The sequence below is a fragment of the Panthera tigris genome, chromosome B1, assembly GCF_018350195.1.
Source record: "Panthera tigris isolate Pti1 chromosome B1, P.tigris_Pti1_mat1.1, whole genome shotgun sequence".
Lineage (NCBI taxonomy): Eukaryota > Metazoa > Chordata > Mammalia > Carnivora > Felidae > Panthera > Panthera tigris.
The window spans coordinates 79,962,517-79,990,104 of record NC_056663.1 but is presented as its reverse complement, the minus strand read 5'-3'; the positions used below and the strand labels follow the sequence as shown (position 1 = coordinate 79,990,104).

At 34.6% G+C, this 27,588-nt stretch overlaps 1 protein-coding gene across 3 annotated transcripts in view; it reads right to left on the bottom strand.

Moving 5' to 3' along the window:
• The window catches only part of TTC29 (tetratricopeptide repeat domain 29), a 240,511-nt gene that overhangs the window by 192,794 nt on the left and 20,129 nt on the right, over positions 1 to 27,588 (bottom strand). For all 3 annotated transcript variants that reach the window (XM_015541923.2, XM_007091756.3, XM_015541922.2), the window contains exon 5: positions 3,020 to 3,243. In XM_015541923.2, the coding sequence (XP_015397409.1) occupies positions 3,020 to 3,243 (224 nt within the window). The remainder of the gene's footprint in view (positions 1 to 3,019; positions 3,244 to 27,588) is intronic.

Below are 27,588 nucleotides of genomic sequence, written 5' to 3'. Positions count from 1 at the left end.
TTTAAACACTTTTTGCTATAAACCAGCAAGTGGTGTTTTGCAGAATAATTTAAATAACTCTAGGTTCCTGTTCTGTAAGTCTCAAGAGACAGAACTGGCCCAAGATGACTATTGTTAGTGCTATAGCTTTGATTAAATGAACTTCATTGTGGCCCTAGAGTGATAGTCTTTCCAATGAGAAGCAATGAGACTGCTCAGAGATAATGCTACTTCAGGATAATTGTTTCAGATTCCATATATGTCTTATGACCATATAAGATGGAATCCTGAGACACCATTAACAAATTTTTACATTCTAGATTAAGTGTGTGTGTGTTTGCATGTGTGCATGCTTTAAGATTTAAGATTAATTCAAATTAATAAGAGTGAATGAGTATATCCCCTTTCCCATTTTCTGGGATGTTCTTAACCTGTATCACAATTTTCCCTCGATAAAGCTTATGTAGTAAATATGAAAGTAATTAACACAATTTTTTTAAAGTATACAAATATTCACAAGTCCTTCAACTGAGGTATTTCCAACAATATTCTTTGCTATAATCTTAATTTTCTATATTTCAACCAGGCAAAAGCCACTGCATTTTTGAACAAGATAACCTGAGCAAGAGGTAATTTTATTTCTTTAACAAATACAGCTTAGTTGCTATGAATATATGATAAAACCAACCAGTAAAGAAAATATTTCTTTTCTTTACTAATATCATGTGTATAAGGTATTGATTACTATAAAGTTTGGACTTTGTTAATTTTTGGGATTGGAGAAAGTTTTTTTTTTTTTTTTTAGGTTTATTTATTTACTTTGAGGGGGTGGGGAGAGATAGAGGGAAAGAGAGAGAATCGCAAGCATGCTCCATACTGTCAGTGCAGAGTTGGCTCTGGGGCTTGAACCCACGAAAGGTGAGATCCTGACCTGAGCCAACATCAAGAGCCAGACGCTCAACCAACTGAGCCACCCAGGCACCCCAAGAAACAGTTTTCTTTAAATGTTTACTTTTATTTAATAAAAAATTGTAAATTAATGTTTTCTACATTAAAATAGACTACTTAGCATTTTAGTTTCTTTATAATTACAAAATGCTTTATGACAAGTTTCTCATAATTATGACACTTTTTTATAACAAGTGATGTATGGGGCTCATATTTATGCTACTCAGATGAAAGCCTCTATTTAAAACACTTAGCGAATGTGATGAATTCAACTTGAAAAAACGACTAATGGGAAATTTTTATCTTGCTCAATTCTATTTTCAGTGCAAATATCACTTCAGAATTTGGAGCTGAAACGAGAATGTAAGTTTTTTACAAAGCATTTTTTATTTATAATAGTTAATTTCTTGAGAAATTAGATGTCATATTTTAAAATTCACCAGAGGATTCTATTTTTAAAGTGAATCCTGTGGGGCATCTGAGTGGCTCAGTCAGTTAAATATCTGGCTCTTGATTTTGGCTCAGGTCATGATCTCATGGTTTGTGGGTTCCAGCCCTGCAAAGGGCTTTGCACTGACAATGCAGAGCCTGCTTAAGATTCTCTCTCTCTCTGCTCCTCCCCTGCTTGCACTCACTCTCAAACAAACTTAAAAAAAAAATTAAAAAGTTAATCCTGCAGCTAAGTATTTTTCAGAATACAAATATCTGCCTCCTGTACTCACACACACATACAAACACACACGCACATTCACACGCACACACACACACATTTACTTGTTAAAATTTTCGTGTATCTCATATTTGTAAGTCAGGTCACAACCTGATAGGAAACATGTATTAACTCCACTGTAGAGGTTGAAAGACTTCTGCTATCCCTCTAATACTGTTACCATGCCCCCATTAATTTTCCCCACTGTCATTGGTACAGTTGTGGAAAGTTGTGTAATACTCAACTTTAAAGAATTTTTTCAATGTTTATTTTTGAGAGAGAGAGAGAGAGAGAGAGAGAGAGAGAGACAGAGACAGAGATGAGACAGAGACAGAGCAGGAGCTGGGGAGGGGCATAGAAACAGGGAAACACAGAATCCAAAGCAGGCTCCAGGCTCTGAGCTGTTAGCACAGAGCCCAATGCAGGACTCAAATTCATGAACTTTGAGATTATGACCTGAGCTGAAGACAGATGCTTAACTGACTGAGCCACCCAGGTGTCCCTCTAATACTGTATTTCTCATAGAAAGGCCTGAAGTAAAATATAGGCATTGTTGGGGCCTGAGCTTCTCTCTTTCAGTCCTATGCTATTTTCACAAAAGAAGTTGAAGAAAAAAATAATTTAGATCACCAAATTTATATGCTGACTTCTAGGATCTAGGATTTCCTTTCTTTGATTATATAAAATGACCAACTCCTAATATGTAACTAGGAAAGGCTCATGACAACAATATGAGTATAATTACAGTGGAGATCAAAATATTTTATTCACTAGATGAAACATTGACTTTTGGGAAAATTTTCAGATACAAGAAAAGGAATTTACTACAAATGATGTGATGGAAAATATAAAATTAACAATTTTATTTATAATTGTGAATTGCAGGCTTTTCATATCTTCCTACTATTCACTAAGAAAAATTCTCCGATTGAAATCTGTAGGACTTGTTGGTAAGATCTTCAAATTCTATTATATAAATAATAGAAAATCAATATAAATTTTCAAGTTATAATACTCTTTGAAAGAATGAAACTCTTAGGAAAAGTCTCTATTCAGATTATATATTTTAAAAACCATGGAAATATTTGTAATTCATGATACAAAAGATTTTAATACATTGGAACATTGTGGCGGTGTTATTAGGTGCGATGCATGCATTGTCTTTCCTGCTTGAAATGACATCAGCAGGATGCCCCTGTGTCTGGGCAGCTTGTGATTCAGCGTTCCCCTATCATGTATTCCATAAAGATGCTTAGATGTCTAGAATGCACTGTGCTAAGGTGTCTTAATGGTCTCAATTCAGACATGAAACACTCTGCAATCCTCCCTCGGGCTCACTGCTCCAGCTCCTGCAGCACTGCTGCCCACAGTCCCTCCACTCACCTTTCCGTTCAGCCGCCTCAGCCCTGGTCAGGTGGTGGTAGAAGTGACCCAGCTTATCAGGCTGCTCCTCCAGGGGTCTCTGCAACCAGAAAAGGGACCTAACTCTTGCAGCCTCCTGCAGAGCATCCCACTTCTCCATCAGGGCGAAGAGCTCAGTAAAGGACTTGTGATAACCGTCTCGCAGCATGTCCACACAAATGTTCTTCTTGCACGAGTTCCGATAACTGGGAAGAAGAAACCCAACACTCAGAACATGATTTTAATCCTTTAAATCCATGCAGTGTTTTTCGTCTCTAAAGATTAAAGGTTGAATTGTGCTGCCTTTTTTTTTCCCCTCAGTGAAAGCTGAAAACTATCTTTGCCTCACACGCTTATAATTGAACAACTTCAGTTTAATGAAAGATGCCAGGAGCTACCCAAATGTAGTAATTTTAATAAAATTACATTATAAATATAGCAGTTCCAGAGCTGAGCTCTGTTTGATAGGGACAAATAAACTAGTTGACTGATGTCAGTCCATTCTGGCAGCTAGAACAAAATAATAGTGACTGAGTAGCTTATAAACAACAGAAATATATTGCTCACGGTTCTAGAGGCTGGAATTTCAAGATCAAGTCACCAGCATGGTCGCCTCCTGGTGAGGGCCCTCTTCCTTGTTCATGGTTGGTGCCTTCTCACTGTGTCCTTACATAGTGGAAGGGTTAGGGATCTCTCTGGAGACTTTTTCTTTCTTTCTTTTTTTTTTTCTTTTTTTAATAAGGCACTAATCCCATTCATGAGGGCAGAGCCTTCAGGACCTAAGCACCTCCCAAAGACCTCAATTACTAACACCATCACCTTTGGGAGTTAGGATTTCAACATATGAATTTGGGGGAACACATGCAGACTGTAGCAATTGCAAGATCCAAAAGTACTTGATGTACTAGCCTCCCAGTAAAACAAAACAAAAAATTCAACATGCCAAGCAAAAATTAAATATGCCATTTAATGTCAAAAAGGCACTCTAGGGGCGCCTGGGTGGCGCAGTCGGTTAAGCGTCCGACTTCAGCCAGGTCACGATCTCACGGTCCGTGAGTTTGAGCCCCGCGTCAGGCTCTGGGCTGATGGCTCAGAGCCTGGAGCCTGTTTCCGATTCTGTGTCTCCCTCTCTCTCTGTCCCTCCCCCGTTCATGCTCTGTCTCTCTCTGTCCCAAAAATCAAGAAACGTTGAAAAAAAAAAAAAAAAATTAAAAAAAAAAAAAAAAAAGGCACTCTATATTATGTGGCTTCATTATATGTCATGGAAGTTCCTTCATTCGTTCATTCACTCATGCTTGGATGTTTGGTTAGAAAATGTTTATTAAAATCTATTAATAAATACATTTAAAAATATTTTCAGTTAGGATTAAATTAATGATTTTTTAGATTAATAATTCACTTCTAATTTAGTGATAAATCATATACAAGGAGATAAAGTGACAAATGAATACTCAATTTATTTAACAAATAGCTATTAAATTTTCTAGGTAGAAGGCACTGTTCTAGACCAAATGGGTTCAATCTCCTTGTGAAGTTTGTACTCTAGTGGGAGAACACAACCAACAAGTATATAGGAAATAATAAATCATTTCAGATGATGAAAAGTGCGATACAGGAAATAAACAGAGTTAATGGGACAACAGCTGTGTGGCAGCTTTTATTCCACTTAATGAGCAATCAGAGGCCAAATCATATAGCTACTAATTATATTACATTACATTTTTTAAAAATTAGGAGCCAGTTAAATATTTAGAACAACTGACACAATGTGATATTACTAGTAATAAAAATTTCAGGGTGGAGTGGAGATAGCCTCGAATTAGTCAGATTACTCAAGGTTGGGCCCAGTTCTACCGCTCCGTGTACCTCATTTCATCTTGTTTGTAAAATGTGTGTATCAATCTATGCCGTACCTATATCACAGGATTCTTCTAAGAACAAAATTAAATTATGTAGGGGTGCCTGTGTGGCTCAGCTGGTGGACCGTCTGACTTTGGCTCAGGTCATGATCTCGAGGTTTGTGAGTTCAAGCCCCGTGTCAGGCTCTGTGCTGACAGCTCAGAGCCTGGAGCCTGCTACAGATTCTGTGTCTCCCTCTCTCTCTGCCCCTCCCCCACTTGTAAAAAAAAAAAAAAAGATTATGTATGTGAAGATGCTCAGATACATGTAAAGTCCTGCACTACTGGTTCTCAACTCCTGGATATGCAGTAGATTCATCTAAAGAATTAAAAAAACAAAAGCAAAAAGAAAAAAACAGCCCATATGCCATCCACCAAGAATTTCTTACTAAGTATAAGTAAGGTATAAGCTTAGGTATAAAGAAAGGTGAAGAGAGGAGTGGTGAGAGAGTAGCTTTTAAAGAAAAGACAGGACCTCAAAGCCATGGTAAGAAGTGTGGACTCCAAGCGAGGAGTGAGTTAGAGCCATTGAAGGGTCCCAGTTAGGGAAATGACTACATGAGATTACAGTTTAGAAAAATCACCTGGAAGGAGTGTTCCAGCTGAGCTATTATTTTCCCTGCTCTGGCATCCAGATAGATACACAGCACCTGTTTAATAGGACTCATCATAAAGAGAATAAGGAAGCAACATTCCTAGGCCACAAGGTCAAAGGCCCCCATGTTGTAGGAGACCAAAAACGTATTAACATAGGGAAGAGAAAAGAAGTAACAGATTTTTGTTTGTTTCTGCCCTCTTGTCAAGACAAAGGAAGATAGTATGAAGAAGGAGCAGTGAAATGCTGCAAAGGCCATGTCCTCTCTCTCCCTTCCTTCTACCTGCCCCACACAAGGTATACCAAAAGTCACTGTATTGGATTTCTCAGAACCAGCCACTATAATTTCCCATAGCTCCTGAATGGTATGGGTGAAATGCCATAGTCATCTAGTGGGCTCCATGTATGACACAACAATTAATGGAAATAGAGGGCTGGTGTATCTGTCACAATGTCACTGGCCACAACGAGGGAATGTGTGCTAAAATGTTCTTGTATGGCTGCCCACTGGGGGCTGAAGGAGGACACAACTATAACGCTGAGAATAAGAAGCCTTAGGGAGCTATCAAAGGAGTCAGGTCAGCATGTTTCCAAATCTGACAGAAAAGGATGGATTGAATGCGTGAGAGATGGACACATGTATACAACCCCATAGGTTTGGAATGCATTCAACTACAAGCAAGAGAACTTGTTTCATAGTACCTTTAAAACTAGAGATTTCCATTTCTCTCAGCAAAAGATGCCTAAAAGTAGGCATCTGATGGCCTTGGTTCAGTGGCCTGGCAAGGTCAATGCACCTGGGATTATCTTATTCTTTCCCTCATGCTTGTCCCCTGCTGGTCACTGGATGGTTGTTATAGCTTCAGATATTGTGTCCATCTTCAAGGCAAAAAGAATGGGGAGATGGGTGGCACCAGATATGTCTTTCCCTATTACTGGGAAAACCAAAAGCATTCCTGTAACTGCTAGTAAATTCTTACTTTGGTCCCATTCGCCATGGCCACCCCTTGCTGCAAGGAGACTGGAAAAACTAAAATTCTGCCTGTTCTTAGACACATTGCTCTCCCAAGCAAAACTGTAGTTTTGTTGGTAAAGAAGAATGAAGAAACAGATACTAGAGAAGGATATTCAGTGTCTATAGTAAGGTCTTAGATTAAGATCTGAAAGTAAATACTGACAAATCCCCAGCCCTGGAGTTGCCAGATGAAACTGGGCAGGATGCCCAGTTAAATTTGAATATCAGATAAACAATGAATATTTTTTTAGTATTAGTATGCTCCAAACATTGCATAGGACATATTTATACTAATTTTTTTGAAACTCAAATTGAAGTATATATCCTATATTATTATTTGCTAAATCTGGCAACTCTCCTCCTCTCTACCCTGCTCCAGCACTGTGTTGTTTCTATATGAGAAAACAGGGTGGGGGAAGAGGTGTCAGAATCTTGAATAACCTGAGAAATCACTGAATTGGACTCACATTACCTGAGAAGAACAAGACTGGATTTTTACACTAGGGAAGATCAAGGCTCGCGGCCAGGAATTAAAATTGTTATAAAAAAAATAAAGGCTTTCAATTTAGCATCTTCGAGCTTGTGACTCTGAAATTTGCACCTGATCCAAGAGAATGGCCAGGAGAAGGGTAGAACTGGGAGCAGGGCAAAGAGATGGAAGAATCTGGTGGTCTTGGAAAGGAGAGGTCACAGGGGCTGGACCAAAGGAAAGGCAGGGGGAATGGATAGAAGTAGGTGGGTTCAACACATATTTAGGAGATAAAAATATCAATTCCTTGGTGACTGAGGGAGTGTTGGGGGAGGAGGAAAAGGAAGACCTAGGAGGACACCAGGTTTTGAGGCTGGGCAATAGGTAATTGGTTATTTGCTAAAGAAGAGAACACAAAAGGATGAACAGGTTTGGGGAAAGATAATGAGATTGGATTCAGATAACTTAAGTGAGAAGAAGGCTGAAAGGATATCCAAGTAGTACCTCCAAATGGAGACAGGTTGTGGGGGAATATAGGAGATCTGAGGACGAGATCTGAGGGGCTAAAAATCTAACCTTGCTTCAAACAAACGCTGTCATCTTTGATGGTTATGCCTTGGAAGAGAAGAAAGTTATAAATAAATAAAAAATAGAATATTGACTTTAAACAATAAAAATAAACACAAGCCAGGAGGCTATGCACATTCTAATCTCAACTGGGACAAAAGCGCAGAAAATCACTCTGCAGGCCTTGTTTCCTTCACCTGGAAGGTGAGGGTGTTTTGGTTGGCTTTGGTCACCCAACACCTAGCTCCATTTCCACAGGTGGCAGCACTCCAAACACTTTTGAAAATGACCATTCTCACACTGTGTGTCATCTTGGTGGGACTTGATTGTAAAGACTCTCTAACCAAGGGGTGGATCAGTGACCCAAACTAAGCAAACCAGTTTCTCTCCCATAATTCTGAATCTTGGGGCAAGAAAAACACAAACGGTTAGAAGGCTTCTGGAGCTCAGTCAACTTGATATCCTGACAAGAGTCTCAAGTAGTTCTCGCTACCAAGATCCTATCAAGGGTCTCAGGTCTTGTCCTTTTCATATGAGCTGGGCTCTACCTAAATTCAGCTTGTTACCTAATATCCTTCCAATAAAATTGTTTCTACTTTATTTAGTCAGAATCAGTTTCTGTTGCCTGTGACCAAAGAACATGAATGGATTCAGAAGGGGCTATACTAAAATTGTTTCCAAGACATATTTTCAGCCTCAAAACATCCATGATATATAACTGATAACAATTTTTTTAAATTTCTGCTACTTTTTTTTAACGTTTGTTTATTTTTGAGAAAGAGAGACAGAGCACGAGCAGGGGAAGGGCAAAGAGAGAGGGAGACACAGAGTCTGAAGCAGGCTCCAGGCTCTGAGCTGTCAGCACAGAGCTCAATGTGGGGCTTGAACCCATGAACGGTGAGATCATGACCTGAGCCAAAGTCAGACACTCAACTGACTGAGACACCCAGGCGCCCCTCTGGTAACTTTTTTTAAAAGACCATTCTTTGCAAGAGAGATTTCAAATAGAGATGTATTTTAAAATGCATATATAACTATGCTGATTATCATTTCTATTTATATACAAATTCATGTGCGCATATACATGCATCTGTACACCTAAGTCATTGTTAAAGCTTCATTATTAATTTGAGAGCAAGAACGAGCAGTTAGTGATTTACTAAATTAGTTCCTATTTAAATCTTCATAGTTAATGCAAATTCTTTCTTTTTTTAAAATTTATTTATTTTTGAGAGAGAGTGCAAGCAAGGGGCAGAGGGAGAGGGAGACAGAGAATCCCAAGCAGGCTCCCTGCTATCAGCGTGAAGCCCGATGCAGGGCTCAAACTCAGGAACCATGAGAGTTGGATGCTTAACTGAATGAGCTACCCAGGTGCCTTGCAAATTATTTCTTTTAACCAAAATAATTTTCTTTTATTAAAATGAACTGACTACCTGAAAAAAACGTATGTCAATTTCACTATGATATTTGGACTTCTCAGGTTTCATATTTCATAACAGAATCATAGTTAAAGTTGACTTGCCTTATGGAAAGAAAATTTTTCTAAACACAAATAGAAATATAAACAATTCCAGTTCATTATTTTGTTATTCATTTGGACACAATGTTATCAGTCTTTGGTTTCATCTGCATATTAGAACAAGTATTAGTCTAAATTAAAATATATTCTTTGCAAGAATCAGAAGAAGAAATATCTCTTTGACCTAAAAAGTCACTATGCTGGGGGGAAATTGAGAATTCTGGTAAAATTTACGTAGAGATTTGATATTATGGAGTTTGAGAATATGCCACTCACAGTAGCAGAAGTCGTGACTTTCACTGGACTCTATAAGAAGGTATCTACCACTGCAGACACCTAAGGTTGCACCGGACTGAGGGATGCAGCTGGAGAAGAATGAATTTAGGAACGGAATTAAGTGGCCATCCATTTAATATGGACTTATTACGATTTAAAGCCATTCTTCAAAAGAGATACTGTGCATTTTGAACGTACGTAAAAATTGCCCTAAAAGATCCTAAGATTAAAAAAAAATCTGTAAATTTACAGAAAGTAAAACTGAACACTTTGACAGAACTTCATAGCTGAATGTGTGGAGAAGCTGAGAGATGGAGAGCTTTCTGTTAAACAGCCATGGAGATATTCTATCATTTTAAAATTCTGCTTTAAAACATTCTGAGCAGCTACTATTTTATAGACTACCTACAATGTGTTAGACACTGTAGACACAATTTCTAACACACAGTAACTCTACAAAGTAATACTTCCATTTTCACAGATAAAGAAATTGTCTTCGGTGAGGATGTGATTTGCCATATAAGTGACAAAGCCATACAAACTAATAAGGGGCAGAACTGGAATTCACATCCAGGTTTCTGAGTATGAATTCTATATTTTTGCACTTTACCACGCTCTCTCTTATTGCTTTAAATTTGTTGGGTTTTCTTCTCCTTTTCTTCCTCTACACATTGTTTTTTGTTTATTTGCATTGATTGTTTAGGAATTTGTCATTATTGGACAATTATAATGTAACCCTCAAATATGAAAGCCATTGCCTTTGTCCTTGTTAATCCATGTTTCTGCTGGACTAGGAAAAGAGATTAGTGTCATTATGTGACCCTCCCACAGAATCCCCTTCCTTAAAGTGAGTAAGTAGACAGTAGCACCCATGCAAAGCAAATTAAATAGATATGATTGCCACTCAAGGATATATGAAGTCTAATAAAAGAAAAACACTGAGGACAAACATATAAAAGGATAAAAAGCACATACTTCTACAAATCTGAACAACATGAATAAATGGAATGAATACATATGACAACTTCTTTTATTTCTCTTAACCCATAGGTATTTATATTAGTTATCAGATGGGCTTTCAAAATCAAAACGAATTATCAACTACTCAAATATATGACTAATATATTTAACATATTTTTTTCATAGGACAAACTCAAATACTGTATCAAGGTGAAGTTTCATATTCTGTAAAATATTTCAAAACCAGTTTAATAAAAAAATCATAATTTAAAACAAGATCATAAAAATTTTATTTAATCTGACAAAGATAAACCTAGAAGATGTGTAATATCTAATCAAAAGTCAGGATAATACTTTTATTCCATTAAGTTAATATTTATAAGTCACTAGTGGGTTATCTATGTGTCAGTTATAACAGTCTTACATTCGTATTGTAGGAATAAATGTTATTGGAATCACCTACGGGATAATTACACTGACTCTTAAATTAATACTTAAATAGCTTCAGTTAATATAATTTCCACGGAATAAAGTGAGTCACTATTCTTACCCATACTTTTCAGTGTAGGTAGACATTACATATAGTTTGAATGGAGGAAATATGTATTTTTTGACATACTCACACTGATAAAAACCATATAATTTGGGTGTGTTTTATAGTTTTTTTGTGAAAAGAATAAAATTTTCCCGAAAAGCTAAAACAAAGATATGCCATTCCCCTAGCCATATAAATATAGGTAAAGAGAGAAGTTAGAATGAAAAAATATCAATTATATTTAAAATGACTTAAAAGCATATAAAATTACAATGACAACTGAAAGTATTTTCTTAATTTTACACTAATTTAGGTTTTTAACAATTGTTAGTCATAGTAGTAAGAGTGATTGAGAACTAACGCTAATTAAGAAATAGACTAAAATCATTCATATATATTTTTATGTAATAACCATTGGAGAGTTGGAACTTTTAGGACATTTAATTATTTTCCATGTACTTCAAAATATAACAAGAAAAAAAAATGTTTCAATATGAAAAAGGCTCTTTTTAAATTTAAAGGATTTCCAATGAGTTGACTGGTCTCTGGGGGCATCTACTGGAAATTTAGCAAACTGCAGTCACATCATGTAAATTTGATAACTTTCATTATCCATCTTAATACAGATATTATTTTAATTGATATGTAAATAAGGTGACATTCAAAGAAGATAAATGTAAAGTTATGCATGGTATTCTATCTCATCCATCTGGAAACAGCAAAATATGTAGCTGTCTATGAGATCAGTTAACAAATACTCAACTGTTAAAAATGTAAATAGGACAGGTGGCATATCACAGATGAACAGTTTTCAAACTATTCAGTTCTCATGTCTGGAAAAATTAGAAATATATTTTAGAGATAAACATATACAAATTTAATGAGGCATTTTTATGAATCCAAATAAAATGTACATAAAAAGCACTTTTGATATGATAGTTTCTCTAAAGCAAATTCATTTTGCATCTCAGTATATCCATTTAATCATAAATAACTTGATAATCACTGCTTATTTTCTTTATGACTTACTTGAATTATTTACATGTCAACATCTCAAAAAGTAGAATTTGTTATACTTGAAACAAAAAAATCTATTGCTTATTATTGTTTATTATAATTAGTATATGTGCTGCTGAAGCGAGCACCGTTTATTATAATTAGTAATTAAAAGTAGAATTAGTCATTAAAATGAACACTGTTATTAATTTCTCCTAAATATTTCTGGAGAACTTCCTCAAATAAAAATGAACATATAATAAAGATAATACAATCATTGCAGCTTATGTATAGTTTTAGCATATATTTCAATAAAGAAAATAACTTCTGTAATAATATTATTGCAGTTTTGACTAGTCATGTCACAGGAATTTTAATGTAAGCCTCTTTAGCAATAATGATTTTCTTTGTGAAATGTATTGGTCGTATTTCTTTAACAGAAAATCTAAAACTAATTTTGAAGGTATATCTATTGTGCAATACTTATATTGTTATACAATATAAGTATAATTTTACATAAATGTATATAAAATTTAATAAATGTATATTATTTATAAATTTATTTATAATAAATAACAATATATTTATAATAAATTTATATAAAATATATAAAGTCTCCTAACAAAGATTGAAATACATAACATGTTAGCTTCATTTTAAAGAAACACCACAAATGCATGTTTACACGGTTTAGCGATTAGAATCGCTATCCAAATAAATGTGATACCACCTTTAGTTGTATAAATTGAAAAAACTAATCATCCTAAAAATGTTATCAATAAATCAGAACATAAATATTAATTTGGCAGGATTTTTTTTCCAGTTTAGATTTAGAATCATTTTAGATAGATGGACTTATTTGATAACTTAAGAATAAATAAATAAAATCTGCCCCCAAGAAGTTATGGGACAGAATTTTTTGTGATTTTCTAAACAATTACAAGTTTACTAAATTTGAAACTGCTACACAGGCAAGTTGTGCTTTGTATTTTTAGAAAATACACATTTTTATCTATTAATAATCACAGAAACCATAGTCAGACTGCCAACAGTTAAAGGATATGTGTACAAATTGAAAAATGCCATTTGGAAGAAACTATTTAACCCAAGTTCAACCTTTAATTATTTTTTAAAAAATCTAATAACAACTAAGAAATAAAGTTTAGCCTATATTTTCCAAATAGCACTATTACTAACATAAATCAACAATAAATAAAATATTTAAAAATTTGGTCAGCAAAGAATTCTGCCGAGAGCACAATAAAAATTCACTTCAATATCGGTGATTTTATTTCAGGATACATGGGATATTGGTGTAGAATGTAGAACAAAGATTATTTCTCAGGCTCAATTATGTACGAACTGATATTTAGCAATTATGTAAGAACTGGTATTTAGCATAAAAGGCAGTAACTTTTTGTTAGATCAAAAATGTTAATCAAATGGTATTTTTCCTAGTGATTGCTACCTGAGATCAGAGAAAAGCTGTGGTTATTTAGTACAGTGCAGACTGCAATGTTACAATAGCTTTAAAAAATTCCCTTAATGATATACAGGAATTTTTTTGTGTCTATTTCCTATTAAAAATTATTTACTCAAGTGATTCCAATGCAATCAAATATCTGGAGTACAGAGATTGTCATCAATCAGGAATGAAGCAACTATTTGTCAGTCAATATAAGGTATTATCAAAAAATTTACCCATGTAGCTGTAACACACATTTTCTTTACGGAAAGATTTTCTCTACTGGAAAACTCTTGAACTTAACCACATTATAAAAAGTTCTTCTTCAGAAGTTCAGTGGAAAAGAGCTAGAAGAAAGCAAGCTCTTTATAGGAGAGGCTAATTACGTCATCTTTAAAACGGTCCTATTACTTGTAAACTTCTAAGATGAGAAATTTAAACTTATTTACAAACGGAAGGGTTAAGCTAAAGATTATACATGGAAAGGTACGAAATGAGTGTCATCATTTAGGAAGAATTTTCAGGGAAGGTATTTTCACAGTACCACAGCTGAGTCCAAGCACTTTTGGCTAAATGAGGCAGTCATGTATTTTTGTTCTTTTCTTTTAAATTGCACTGTAACTTTCAACTAAAGGAAAATCAATTAACCACGAGCTGAAAAATAAAGCCTGAAAATAATCTTAGGTTTGGGATTGAGTCACAATGATAAAAAAAGAAATCTGAGCAAGTAATATAATTATTATAGTCTGTGTCCTAATATAACAATAATAAACAAGAAAAAGAAGAGAAAAACAAAAAGTAAGCTTCATACTAATGATTACAAGCAATGGATTACAAACATGTATAAACATGATCATGCTAGCTCATTAACTCCACATTTTTGTCTATATTACTATTTACAAATTTTCATTAGAATAAAATAAAATCCCATGCAATATAATAGTCACTCTGTTTTTTGAAACATAATCTTGTGATTGTTCTCTAAAATTTTTAATATTCTATTATTTGGGAAATTTTGTCTCCAATAATATAATTTAAACTTTTTCTTACAGCTTTTCATCTTTATAAATTAAAGAACTATCAATTTTCCATATAAGTTGAGTGAAATAATCAACTTTTAATAAAAATGTGAAGCTGAAGAATACAACAAAACTTAGTAAAAACAACAAGTTGCATTAAAAAGAAAACTTAAGTTCACTGTGTTCTTTTTTTACTAAAGTATGTCATACATTTTATCTTTGCAAGAGTTTGACGAGTTTTGCAAGTAAAATTCTGTTTCCTCTACACTTGCTAATAGTCATGAGAATCTGTAGTTTGCACCTTCCCATTAAAAATGTATTGTATTTTTTTGAAATTATTCACCCCGCCTTTTATCCAGATCATGTCTTTGAAAGGAGGAAGTAGATAATAAATGGAATAATTCATGATTTCCCATTAAATATGAAACTTTCTTTTGCAGAGTTTAGAAAATGAAGTTCTACATAATGTACAAAAGTTGATTAGAACTTTTTTAACCTTTTCAAGAAAAAACCTTTCACATTAAACAACTGCATGAGGAGGTTTCTTTGGGAAAAGTAAACCAATCAATTCTTTCCACCTATAGCTTTATCATATATATTCTAATGCTGTTCCTTCCAAACACATATTCCTTTGTAATACTTACTTAGTTATTAAAATGATGGTAAGAAAAATAGTATACATTGGGCTATAAACATGACAAGTATCTAAAAAAATGTAACTGATGTTTAAATTACAAAGGGAAAGTCACATAAATTAAAAATGAAAACAAAACATTACTCATGCTCTTTCCAGCAATGTAATGGAAGATAGAGTAAGGGTAAATAATAAAACCTGCATTTAAATTTCTCTTATTATGACATTTCTTCTAGTGTGGTGATGATATTTTGTCATGAGAAGAAAATATATACCTTTATAGAATTTCTTTACAAACTATCCGTTGATGTTCCATTAACTACACTGTTTTGCCTTTTTTTGATAAAAGAAAAAATATTAAACCAAATGATTATTAGGCTCATGACTGCTCTGTCATTCTATATTTCTTGAATAAGAAATCTGCAATAAATTTAAGTGAAGAGAAATGTTAAGTTCTATTTTAGGCCAGCAGATGACCTCAATTCTTTGCACTGTTAAATTTCTACTGTGGAATAGTTTGTTTTTCACTATTTAACATAGTAATTATATATCACATTTTGATGTTTTAATTTTCCCTGTTTCAAAAAAAAGGATCGATTTTGCCCTTTCAAGCTTGAATACTTAAAAATAACCACCATAATGTAAGCCATGTGAAGTAGCCATGTGAAGTGTATGCTCCTTAATTACCGTTACAAAGGAGGTATATATTGCACAGGGGAACAATGAGACCGGGGATTTCTCATAGGTTCTATGTACAAATGATCAAACTTCCAAAACATACATTAAGAAAAACTAAATTAATAAAAACAAAAAGTAAATTGGTCAATTTGATGCTTTTGTCAGACAACATCTGTAATATCTTATTTTGCTGAGTGTTGTGTTAATTTTATCGTAGCTATCTCGAACATTTAGAAAATTTCTACTTGTAATAACTAAGTGCATAGAGAACATCCAATCAAAGATATGCATCAATAAGAATATTGTAGGAACAAAAGAAGTATTTGTCAGAAGTAAAATAAAAGAGCCTTGAATTCAAACTTTAAAAACAGTAGTACAAAATGTACATATAGTAGTGATTATAACTTCCTTGAGATAGAGAACATGTCATTTGTTTCTTTTGTATGTTCATATTATAATGCAAATGCCAACAAAGAGAAAGCTGTTACAACATTATTAATATCAAACAAAATAGAATTTAGGCATAAAAATTAAAGGGGCATACTAATAACAGAAACTCATAAATAGATTGATTTACTGAGATATAGAGCAATTAGGAGACAATACATCTATAACACAGCTTCAAAATTAACAGAATAAGGGGGAATTGATTTTAATGCATTTTTTTCAGAAAATTACAAATAAAGTCAAGGAAAAAAGGATTTAAATAACAATTTTCTAGCTTGTTTGAAGTAACAGGCTCAATCTAATTATTAGTTTCCGTTAGGGTTTTCTGTATGGAAATGTTTACCAAATAAATAGAGAATATATATTTATTTTTCAAATATACAAGGAATACTTATAAAAATTGACCATGTACTGGCCATTTGGGAAATTTTATAAACTGATATACACAGCCCATTTACTGAGCACAAGATTCACTCCCCAACCTTGCATTTCTCCCCTCACAAACAAACAAAAACTATTCATCTCCAAATTTACAAATGTATTTCTAATGTATTCATTGCCTAAAGGGAAAACCACTATAGAAGTTGTTCACATATTTAGAACTGAAACAAAATAAAAACACTAAATATCAAATCCTGAGGGAGATGTCATCATACTGTTCAAAAAGAAATTTATAATTTAAATGTATTTGTTAGAAAACAAGAGCACTGAAACAAGTGAAGAAGCTAGCTTTTGAATCAGGATTCTAGAAAAGAAATCTTAACAAAATCAACAATGACATGAAGTAAAATAAAGGACAGAGAAGGAAATACTAGAGGTAAATGTATAAATTAATAGAAAACCAAAAAGTTGATCCATAAAACAAAAAAAACTGATTATGTGAAAAGACAAATAAATCTTTGCAAGTATAATCGAGAAAAACAAAAATAGGGAAGTCTCCAAAATTGTGCCAGGAATGAAAAAAGTAATACAGCTTCTAATTACAATTATAGTAATGGCTAACTTTTATTGTATACTTACAATGGGTCAATGTTCTCAATACTTTATTTACATGAATTACCTTTTTAAAACCTTACAGTATTTTTAATGAGATGGATTATGATGATGATGATGATGATAATGATGATGATTACCTCCATTTTACAGATGAGGAAACTACGGCACAAAGAGTTTAATTAATGAGTTGAAGATCACCCTGTGAATGGTGGAGCTGGGGTATCAACCCCAGCAGTCTAATTTTAGAGCCGATGTTATTTGCCACCATTACCTTCATACTATCTCCAAGATATAATGTTTTTATAGATATAAAAGAGATTTAAACATTATTAGAAAATATCATGATAAACTTTATCATGCTAAATATAATAACCCACATAAAATAGATACTTATATAAAACATCAAAATACCAATTATCAGTTTGCTGGAGAAGGCTTAGAAGACCAATTTACAATAGATCTATTCTCTTCCCCTGACCCTTCTCCCACCAAAGGAGAAAACTATTTGCTTTCATAGAGGGGAGTTCTATCAAACTACTCTCAATAAATAAGAAATTCCCATCTCATAGGAAATGTTCCAGAGCATAGAAAAAGGTAAAAAAAAATTATTTAGTTCATTTTTCAAAATCCCAAAAATGCAGCAAAAGAATAGGTTAATATCATGCAAAATTCTCTCCCTCTCCTCTCAGAAAAGAACCCTTAGCAAATAAAAATCATAGTGAATAGTTTTTCCCAGAATTTCAAAAATGGTTCCAAATTACAAAATCTAGTAACTGTATGATAATCTCATTAGATGCTAGAAAGTTAATTAGTAAATTCAAAACTCATTCATAATTAAGAAAAGTAGAAACTAAAAAATGAATTCTTTATCTTGGTAATGTGTATCTATGAAATCTACATCTATATGGCTGTTACCATTCATTCTCTCCATTTGCTCCTCTCTCTTTCTCTTGGATAAATATTTACCCTCTGGACTAATGTTCTATATCTCACACCTTTACAAATATAATCTTTGTTAATCTTTTTTTTTTCTTTTGTACTGTGATATTTTCTCAAATATCAGAAGATATTTGTCTGCTCATAATAATGAAGTTCCAGAGTTCTTAACTTTGGTAGTGTGCCTGTGTTGGTAGGTTTCATTCTTTGGTGCATAGGGCAGGAAAGCACCAGCAGGCTACACCTTGCACCAATGCCAAATGAAAAGGACTTTGCATTGTGCACCAGCTTTCTGACAGGATCTCTGGTCAACTGCCACTTTTCTTTAAAATGTTTTGCACCTATGTTAATGAGGGATGTTATTCTGTGGTGTCTTTTTATGTAATGACTTTTTCTGGTATTGATAGCAGGATAATGCCAGTCCCAGAGAATAAGTTGAGAATTGTTTCCTCTTCTTCTATTTTCTTGAAGAGTTTGTACTAAATTGTTATTATTTCTTCCTCTTTGTTTATTTTTAAGAGAGTGCAAGCAGGGGAGGGGCAGAGAGAGAGAGGGACAGAGGATCTGAAGCAGGCTCTGTACTGATGGCAGTGAGTGCACTGTGGGGCTTGAACTCATGAACTGCAAGATCATGACCTGAGCTGAAGTCAGGACGCACAACCAACTAAGCCACCCAGGTGCTCCTTATTTCATCCTAAACTACTCAGTAGAATTCACCAGTGAAGCCATTATGGGCCTGGAATTTTCTGTGTGGGAAGTTTTTTTTTTCCCCCCAGTGTTTATGTATTTTGAGGGAGACAACCCCAGTGGGGGAGGGGGAGAGAGAGAAGGAAAGAGAATCCCAAGCAGGCTCCACACTGTCAGCACAGAGCCCAGTGCCAGACTTGATCTCATAATCCATGAGATCATGACCTGAGCTGAAATCAAACGCCAGACACTTAACTGCCTGAGCCACCTAGATGCCCCTGGGGGAAGTTTTTAAGCTATGAATTCTTTAACAGATACAAACAGATATAAACCTTTAACAGATATAAACCTATTCTGTTACCTATTTCTACTTAAGTAAACTTTGGCAGTGTCTCTCAAGAAATTCAGCCATTCCATAGAAGTTGAATTTATCAGCATACAGTTTATTATCTAATTAGCATTTTAATATTTGTATAAGCTATAGTGATACATTCCCTCTTTCATTTCTGAAATGGGTAATTTGTGTCTTCTTTTTTCTCTGATCAATCTGACTAGAAGATCAATTTTAACTGATCTTTTCAAAGAACCAGTTTTTAGTTTCATTGATTTTCTCTATTTCTCTGTTATCTTAATATTTCTTTCCTTGACTTTCAGTTTAATTTGTTTTCTTTTCTCAGTTTTTTAAAATGAAAGCTTAGGGCACTGATTTTGGACATTTCTGACTTTCTAATAAGAATTTTAAAATGCTACAAACTTCCCTTTCAGCACTGCCTCAGCTGTATCCCATATATTTTGATATGCCACATTTTCTTTTCATTTGGTTAGAAGTACATAAAACCTTGGTTTGCAAGCATAAGTAGTTCCGGAAACATGCTTGTAATCCAAAGCACTCGTATAGCAAAGCAGTTCAAGAACCAATGGCTCAGTTGTGATCATGTGACATTCGGTGTCACATGCTACTCATATTGCAAGACATCGCTCGTTTATCAAGTTAAGTTTATTAGAAATGTTTGCTCATCTTGTGGTATGCTTGCAGAACAAGTTACTTGCAATCCAAGGTTTTACTGTGTTTTCTAATTTCCCTTGCAATGTCTTCTTTGTTCCATGGGCTAGTTCAAAGTATGTTGCCTGGTTTCCTAACTTATGGGGATTTTCCAGAACCTTTCTGCTTTTATTTCTAATTTAATTCCATTGTTGTAAGGCAAAAATAATTTTTAGGATTTAAATATTTTTAAATATATTCAAATTTGTTTTATGGCTCAGAATATCATCTCCTTTGATTAAGTATTCCAGGTGCACTGAAAAAATGTGTGTTCTGCTGTCATTTGGTAGAATGTTCTGTAAATGTCAATTATTTAAGTTGGCTGATGGTATTGTTCAAGTCTTGAATACTCTTACTGATTATTCTATCAATTATTGAGAGAGCGGTGTTGGGATTTCCAACTAAAATTATGGACCTTTGTGTTTCTCCTTTTCTATCTGTTTTTATGTATTTTGAAGTCCTGTCATTTGGAGCACAAACATTTAGTATTATGTTTTCTTGATAAGCCAACTCCTTTTATCATTACGAAAGGGCAGTTTTTACTCCTGGTAATATTCCATCTGCTTTCTAAAAATGTATTTCTTAAAATCTTGGAATCTCTTTCTCGCCCCTCCTTTTTCATCATGTTATTAAGATTTTACTACCTTCTGTACTTGTATGAGGTCATTTCAAATATAGGAAGGAAATGTATTTAACATCTATCTTGATCTTGATCTTGAAATGGAAAAAAACAAGCTGAGTTAACTTTTAAGGTAAATCCCATGTTTGGCAACATATTTCTTTGGCTATTCTGGTTGTGGGATAAGAGAATTTTTTTCAGATAAGTTTAAGGATATTTTATGGAAATGTGAATCAGGATTAAAGAATGACTAGTCCTTATGAGGTGAACCCTAAGGAAGGTTCTAGATCCAAAGTAAAGTCAGAATTCAGGAGGTGCTTCGAAATCTGATCTCTGATGTAGGTCTGGTCCATTTTCTTTCTAGCTCATTCATTCCTTTGTCTCTATGAGCCTTTTTTTTTTTCCTATCTCATTGCTTCTGATTCTGTATAACATTAGATCACTTTGGCCAAATTACTCAACCTCTCTATGCCTTGGTCTCCGGGAGTAACAATTCTTCACAGAGTTATGGTGAGGATCACTTTAAACAAAGACCAGCACACAGTATTCATTTAATATATCCTACCTGTTCCTATCTTGCCTGAAATAAAACCTAGTTAAGGGATGTAATATTTACGACAAGCTGTCTGAATGCCCTTTTTATTGTTCATTAGGTGTGCAAAGTTCTTTTTTGTTGCCCCATTTTTCCTATACAAGTCCATGTGATAACTTTCCTTTGGAATTTAGAATCAGGAAAAAAGCTTGTCCCTCTTGAAGAACTGATAGGTTTCCTTTCATCAGGAAATGAGAATTTTATAGTCCATCACATCTCCCCTTTTGCCCAACCTGCCCAGAAGTTCAGAGTGAAACTTAATGTTCCCTCAGGGAAACTATATTGACTCTAGTGGGCAGCATATGTCCACACTTTTCCTTTATTTACCTCTCATTTTCTATTTATAATCTGACAGATGTATAATATAAAATGTTAACTTTAAGTTTCTTCAATCTTTTCTAGAAAGAAAACAAGAAATAAAGTGTTACTTTATGTAAGTCAGAAGACTCTTAAAGGAGAATGAAATACAATCCCTGCTTTCAAAGAACTCTAAGCCTAGAGCAGAGTCCTTTCCTTATGGCAATTCACAGCAGGAAAGACATTTTACACAGCAGTTCAGCACATGCACATATATATTTTATACATGCATGCGTATGAAACAAAAGTTGAAATGCATTAATCCTCAAAATGTTCTCATCTCTTTATAAATATTAATTTAATTAGTCCTTGTAACCATTCCATGAGCCAACCATCCCATCAGTATCGCTGTTTTTTCACATGGGGGAACTGAGATGCAGAAAGGTTAAATAACTTGGCCAAGGTCAACCAGTTATTTTGTCTGTAAGCATACAGTTGAGTTTTGAGTCCAGGGTGTCTTGTTTTAGAATCCATGCTCTGGTGCATCTGCTGGTAGCCTCCCAATATTTAGCCTTACTCTATGCAATGTACTCTTTTCTATTCTGTTTTACTACACTCTCTTTCATTTCGAAAATGCTACTCATGATCCCCAAACCAGTGGGTCATAACCATATCCACAAAGGGTCAGAGTCTCTAGTTTGTTAACTGTTAATCAAGAAGGAAAAAACCCTACACGTACATGATTGCCAATGGATACTAAGAGACTTCAAGCAGGAGCTCTGAACTCTACCATATGGTTGAGGATGGCTCTACAGGAGCCTCACAGAGCAAGAAACAGTTAGGTGGAAAACAGAAGTTTACCAAGTACACAGGCAAGGAGGAAGGAGAAAGCCATTTCAGGCAAAGCACATATACAAGGCCATGAAGGGATAAAAGATCATCACGCGTCCATCCTCTAAACACCTATAAGCCAAGCACTGCACAAGTACGAAGGTTGCACATGAGAGCAAAGAAGCCATGGCTCCAGCCTTCTTGAAGCTTGTAGTCTAGTAAAAGAAAGAAAGTAGCAATCACAATGCAATGCTGTAAGTGCCATGATGGGAACAGTTCTGGGTATTACAGGTTTTATAGTAGGTTTTATTACTACTATAGTAGTAAGGTTACAGTATATAGTGAAGTCTTTTAAGAATGAGTAAGCGTTAGCCATGAAATGATAAGGGGAAAAAAGCATTCTAGGACAAGGGAATGGCAGTACACTCAAGTTGGGAGATGAGACAGAACATGGTTTAATGATGACCTAAGTAAATCCAAAGACAGAATAGTGTAATGATTTGAGGATGGGTTCTGGAACCAGACTGCATAGGTTCAAATTCCCACTCTTGTATTTATTTGCTGTGTAACTATGGGTAAGTTACCTAATATCTCTGTGCTTCAATTTCCTTAGCTGTAAATGGAATTAACAAAGATTTTTCTATGATTAAATGGATGAATACATGTGAGGTACTTAGAACGGTATTTTAAATATACTAAGTGCCCAATATTAGTCATTATTATTTTGGCAAATAATAAATTTCAAAGTGGGAATGGTAGAGATTGCATAGACAGAAGTGTGGTTGGCACTTCACCAATTACTCACCATTCACTCAATTAAGTGCCTACCATGTGCTGGGTACTATTATAGGTACTAGAGACTCAGCAATGACTAAGACATTGTCCCAGTTGCTCAGTTGAGTTCAGAAGGCATCATCTTTGATTACTTCCTTCACTCAATTCCACACTCATTCTGTTGGTAAGTTCTAATCTCCCTATCACCTAAATATATTCTAAACCAAACCATTTCTGGGATGCCTGGGTGGCTCAGTTGGTTGGGCGTCCGACTTCAGCTCAGGTCATGATCTCGTAGTTTGTGGGTTTGAGCCCCGCGTCACGCTCTGTGCTGACAGCTCAGAGCCTGGAGCCTGCTCTGGATTCTGTCTCCCTTTCTCTCTGCCCCTCCCCCATTCACACTCTGTCTCAAAAATAAATAAAATTAAAAATTTTTTTAAATCAAACTATTTTTCATCATTTTCACCAGATCTTCTCTGTCAAGATGCCATCATCTCTCACTTGGGCTCTTACCCAGGCAGATATCCACAGAGCAGCCTTAGTGATCTTTTAAAAATGTTACATCACATCATTCCCTGCTTAAAATGATCCAATAATTTCCCAGTACACCTAGAATAAAATTTAAGCACTTCAAATTATCCTAAGTAATATCTAATCCCTTAAGAATAATGTGAACATAATAAAAAAAAAAAAGGGCAAAAGAAGTTTGGGAAGATTCTATCCCATTGATTGCCTAAGAGTTTTGAAAGACACTATAATAATTAACTAGTTACTTTGTGAATTAATTATAATTAATTTTAATTAAGAAATGAAGCGGGGATTCACACTGGTTAATTCCAAACAACCAAAATCTTTAAATACAGAAGCCCAGAATGAAACAAAATTAGTAAACCAAAATATATTATTCAGTTTTTCTAAAATATATTTCTTACTTCACTGCCATATGAAACAGAGTAAGGTGAACATAATAATATTTTGCTACTAAATTTCAATTACTTAATTTCAACACCATGCAAACACACTAAAAAGAGTACCAGTCATTTCCAGACGGTTCAACCTTTCATTAGTGGCTGATACTTTTGACTTCCTCTTTATCAGATGTCATTTCAGTATGTTAGCTTTCTCCTCATAGTTTCAAGCCACAAAAAAGTTAGAAAAATGAGAGGTTTCCACAGAAAACAATATAGCCAAGCCTGTTAAATCAGACAACCTAATTTTATATACATTTCTAAGTCAACTGACTTGTCCTAAGAATGGCTCCACACATCCCTCTTGATAGTAAAATACCATTTTTCTAGAGCTTTTCTTGTTTATGTCAAAGTTTGCAAGGATATACCGGTATTGGCTAACCTAAATCTGGTATCTTAATTAGTGGGGTATCCCTGATGTTATTACTGGAAAGGGACTGCCAAATTTTACCCAGGGTGTGTGGATTACAATGAAGGCGATGTATTCTCCTCTATCTAGACTTTCCCCCAACATTTGATTTCGTTTAACATGCTTACACATTAGCTTGAAGAAAAATGCTTAAAATATATAAAAAGATGTTTATATAGTAATATGAAGAAAATTCAGTTCATAGTTAAATCACAGTTTGAGGCTATATATATCTATATATATACACACACACACACATATACATATATGTACACATACACATACATATACACACATACTGTATATATGTAAACATATATATAAATGTATATATATATAAACATTATATATATATATATATATATATATAAACACAACCACTGTATATAACTTTATGTGTATATATAGAACCTTACAAGATCAAAAAAGTATAGAGTATTTAAAATGATTTTAGAGAATCATTCCAAACAAAATCGTTAAAGTTTCCAAATAATTTTAAAATGAACACAGAAAAGGATCCTCTATACATTTATGCATTCGTTTTATTTCTTATAACTAGACATTTCAATTTTTTTTACTTCGAAAGAGAATGGCAATGAAGAGGATTCTTGAGAAATGGTGGCATAAGAAGCTTCACCAATCTGTCTCCCAACCTAGACAATAATTGCAGCTTGATGTAATTATTTTGCAGTGCTAGAGTCTATTGAAGCCTTGCAACATCCAAGGGAAGGCTTAGACAGTAAATTCTTATTAATTTTGGTCAGTTTTAACTCTTAGCTCGTGGTAGCCACTCATCCCCCACCCCCAAGCCTCATGGCAGGCATCTATGCACTTGCTCCTGGTCCAGCATGCAAACAGCTTGCAGGAGCCAGGGTAGGCAATAAAGGCCCTGTCTTCCAAATATCGGGGTTCTGTGTTCTGATTGTTGCTTCTGATCATGAATAGGCAGATACCAAGTGGGGGGGGGCAGCCATTATTGCACATACACCTTCATTCTTGTAAGCCCCTCCCTCTCGGGCTGAAGCAACTTCCAGGAGATTCAAAGGGCTGGTGCTTTCCTGGCACCATTCTTTTCTCCTACATTTTTCTCTTTTATACCCTTTGAAAGCCAGATTTTTTTTTTTTTAGAGAGAGAGAGAGAGCATGCAAGCACAAGCAGGGGAGGGGAAGAGAGAAAGGGGGAGAGAGAATCTTAAGCAGGGTCCATGTACTAGAGCCCAATGCGGGCTTGGTCTCACAACTGTGAGATCATGGCCTGAGCCAAAATCAAGAGTCAGAAGCTCAACCGAATGAGCCACCCAGGCACCACAAGATTAGGACATTTGAAAGCAATAGTATGTAGGGGGAAATAAGTCACCACTCATGCCCAAGGAAAGGTACAGGCACCAAAAAGACCTAGGAAGACCTTAAATGTATACTTCAGGCTGATCCTTGGCACAAAGACAGAGTACAACAGTAAAACAAAGCACAGCAAAATAAAAAGCAGCAAATGCTGTAAAAGTCAAAGAATCTGATTGCCAGAGTTACCCACATTATTAGATTCAAATGTCCAATATTTAACAACAACAGCAACAACAGCAAAAATCACAAGGTGTACAAAGAAACAAGAAGGTATGGCCCATTCAAGGGGAAAAAAAAATAAGGCACTGAAACTGTCCCTGAGAAAGACCAGATGGCAGAACTACTAACCAGAGATTTGAAAATAACTGTCATAAAGATGCTAAGAGAATTATAGAAAGATGGGAAGTAAGTCAAGAAAAATATGTATGAAAAAATGGAAATATCAATAAAGAGAAAGGAAAACTAGAAAGAAACCAAAAAGAAATTCTAGAGCTAAAAAATACAATTAACTAAAATGAAAAATTAACTAGAGGTATTCAAAGGCAGATCTGAAGCAGGCAGAAGAAAGAATCAGTGACCTTAAAATAGGACAACTGAAATTTTCAGGTATGAGGAAAGAAAGAAAGGAGACTGAATAAAAATGAACAGAGCCCAAGAGACCTGTGAGACATGATCAAGTGGACCAACATATGTGTTGTGGGAGTCCCAGATGGCAAAGAGAGAGAGAGAAAGGGGCAGAAAAATTATTTCAAGAAAAATGGCAAAAATGTCCCAAGTTTTATAAAAGTCATGAATAAAAACATCCAAGACATTCAGTGAACTCTAAGGAGGACAACTCTAAAAGATCCACACTGAGACATAAAATCAAACTCTGAAAGGCAAAAACAAAGAGTGAATCTTGAAAGCAGAAATAGAAAACCAACTCATTACAAACAGAGGTCCTCATTAAGACTGTAAGCAGATCTCTCATCAGAAACTTTGGAGGCCAGAAAGTAGGTGGCTGATATATTGAAAGTGCTAGAAGGGGAAAACAACAACAACAACAACATCCAGCAAAATTGCCTTCAAAAGTGAAGGAGAAATTAAGACATTACCAGATAAACAAAAGCTGAGAAGGCTCATTACCACTGGACCACTGCAAGAAATGCTAAAGGGAGTCCTGCAGGTTGAAATAAAAGGCTACTAAATAGGAACTTGAAGCCATATAAAGAAATAAAGATCTCAGTGAAGGTAAATGCATGGTCAATTGCAAAAGCTAGTATTATTACACCAATGGTTTTTAACTTCACATTTTTGTCTTGTACCTTATTAAGAGACTAATACATTTATAAAAAAACAATTATTACCCTAAAAGCTAGTATTATTTTCACTTTGATTTGTAACTTCTACATTTTGTTTTCCACATAACTTAAGGTTCTAATGCATTAGCAAAACAATTATTAATGTATGTGTGTGAGCAGAGGGTATAAGAGAAATCTCTGTACCCTCCCTTCAATTCTGTTGTGAATCTAAAACTGCTCCAAAAAGGGTTCTAAGCAAAAAAATGATTAGCTTATGTTTTTTGGACAATGTATAAAATTTAATTCTCTTATGCCCATAACTGAAAGGGGCAGAGATGGAGCTATAAAGGAGTAAAGTTTTTGTATGTTCATAAAGTTAATAAGCCAGTATAAATTCAAATTAGAGGGTTATAATTTTAGGGTGTCAGATGTAATCCATGGTAACCACAAAGAAAACAGTTATAGAATATATACAAAAGGAAATTAAAAGGCAATTAACATTGTTTCATTACAAAAAGTTAACTAAACAAAAAAAGAAGACAGTAATGAAGGAAATGAGGGACAAAAAAGCCAAAAGGCATATAGAAAATATATAGCAAATGACAGAAGTCCCTCCGTATCAGTAAATACTTCAGATGTAAATGCATTAAACTCTCCAGTTAAGGACAGAGATTTGCAGAATGGATAAAAGAACATGATCCAGCTA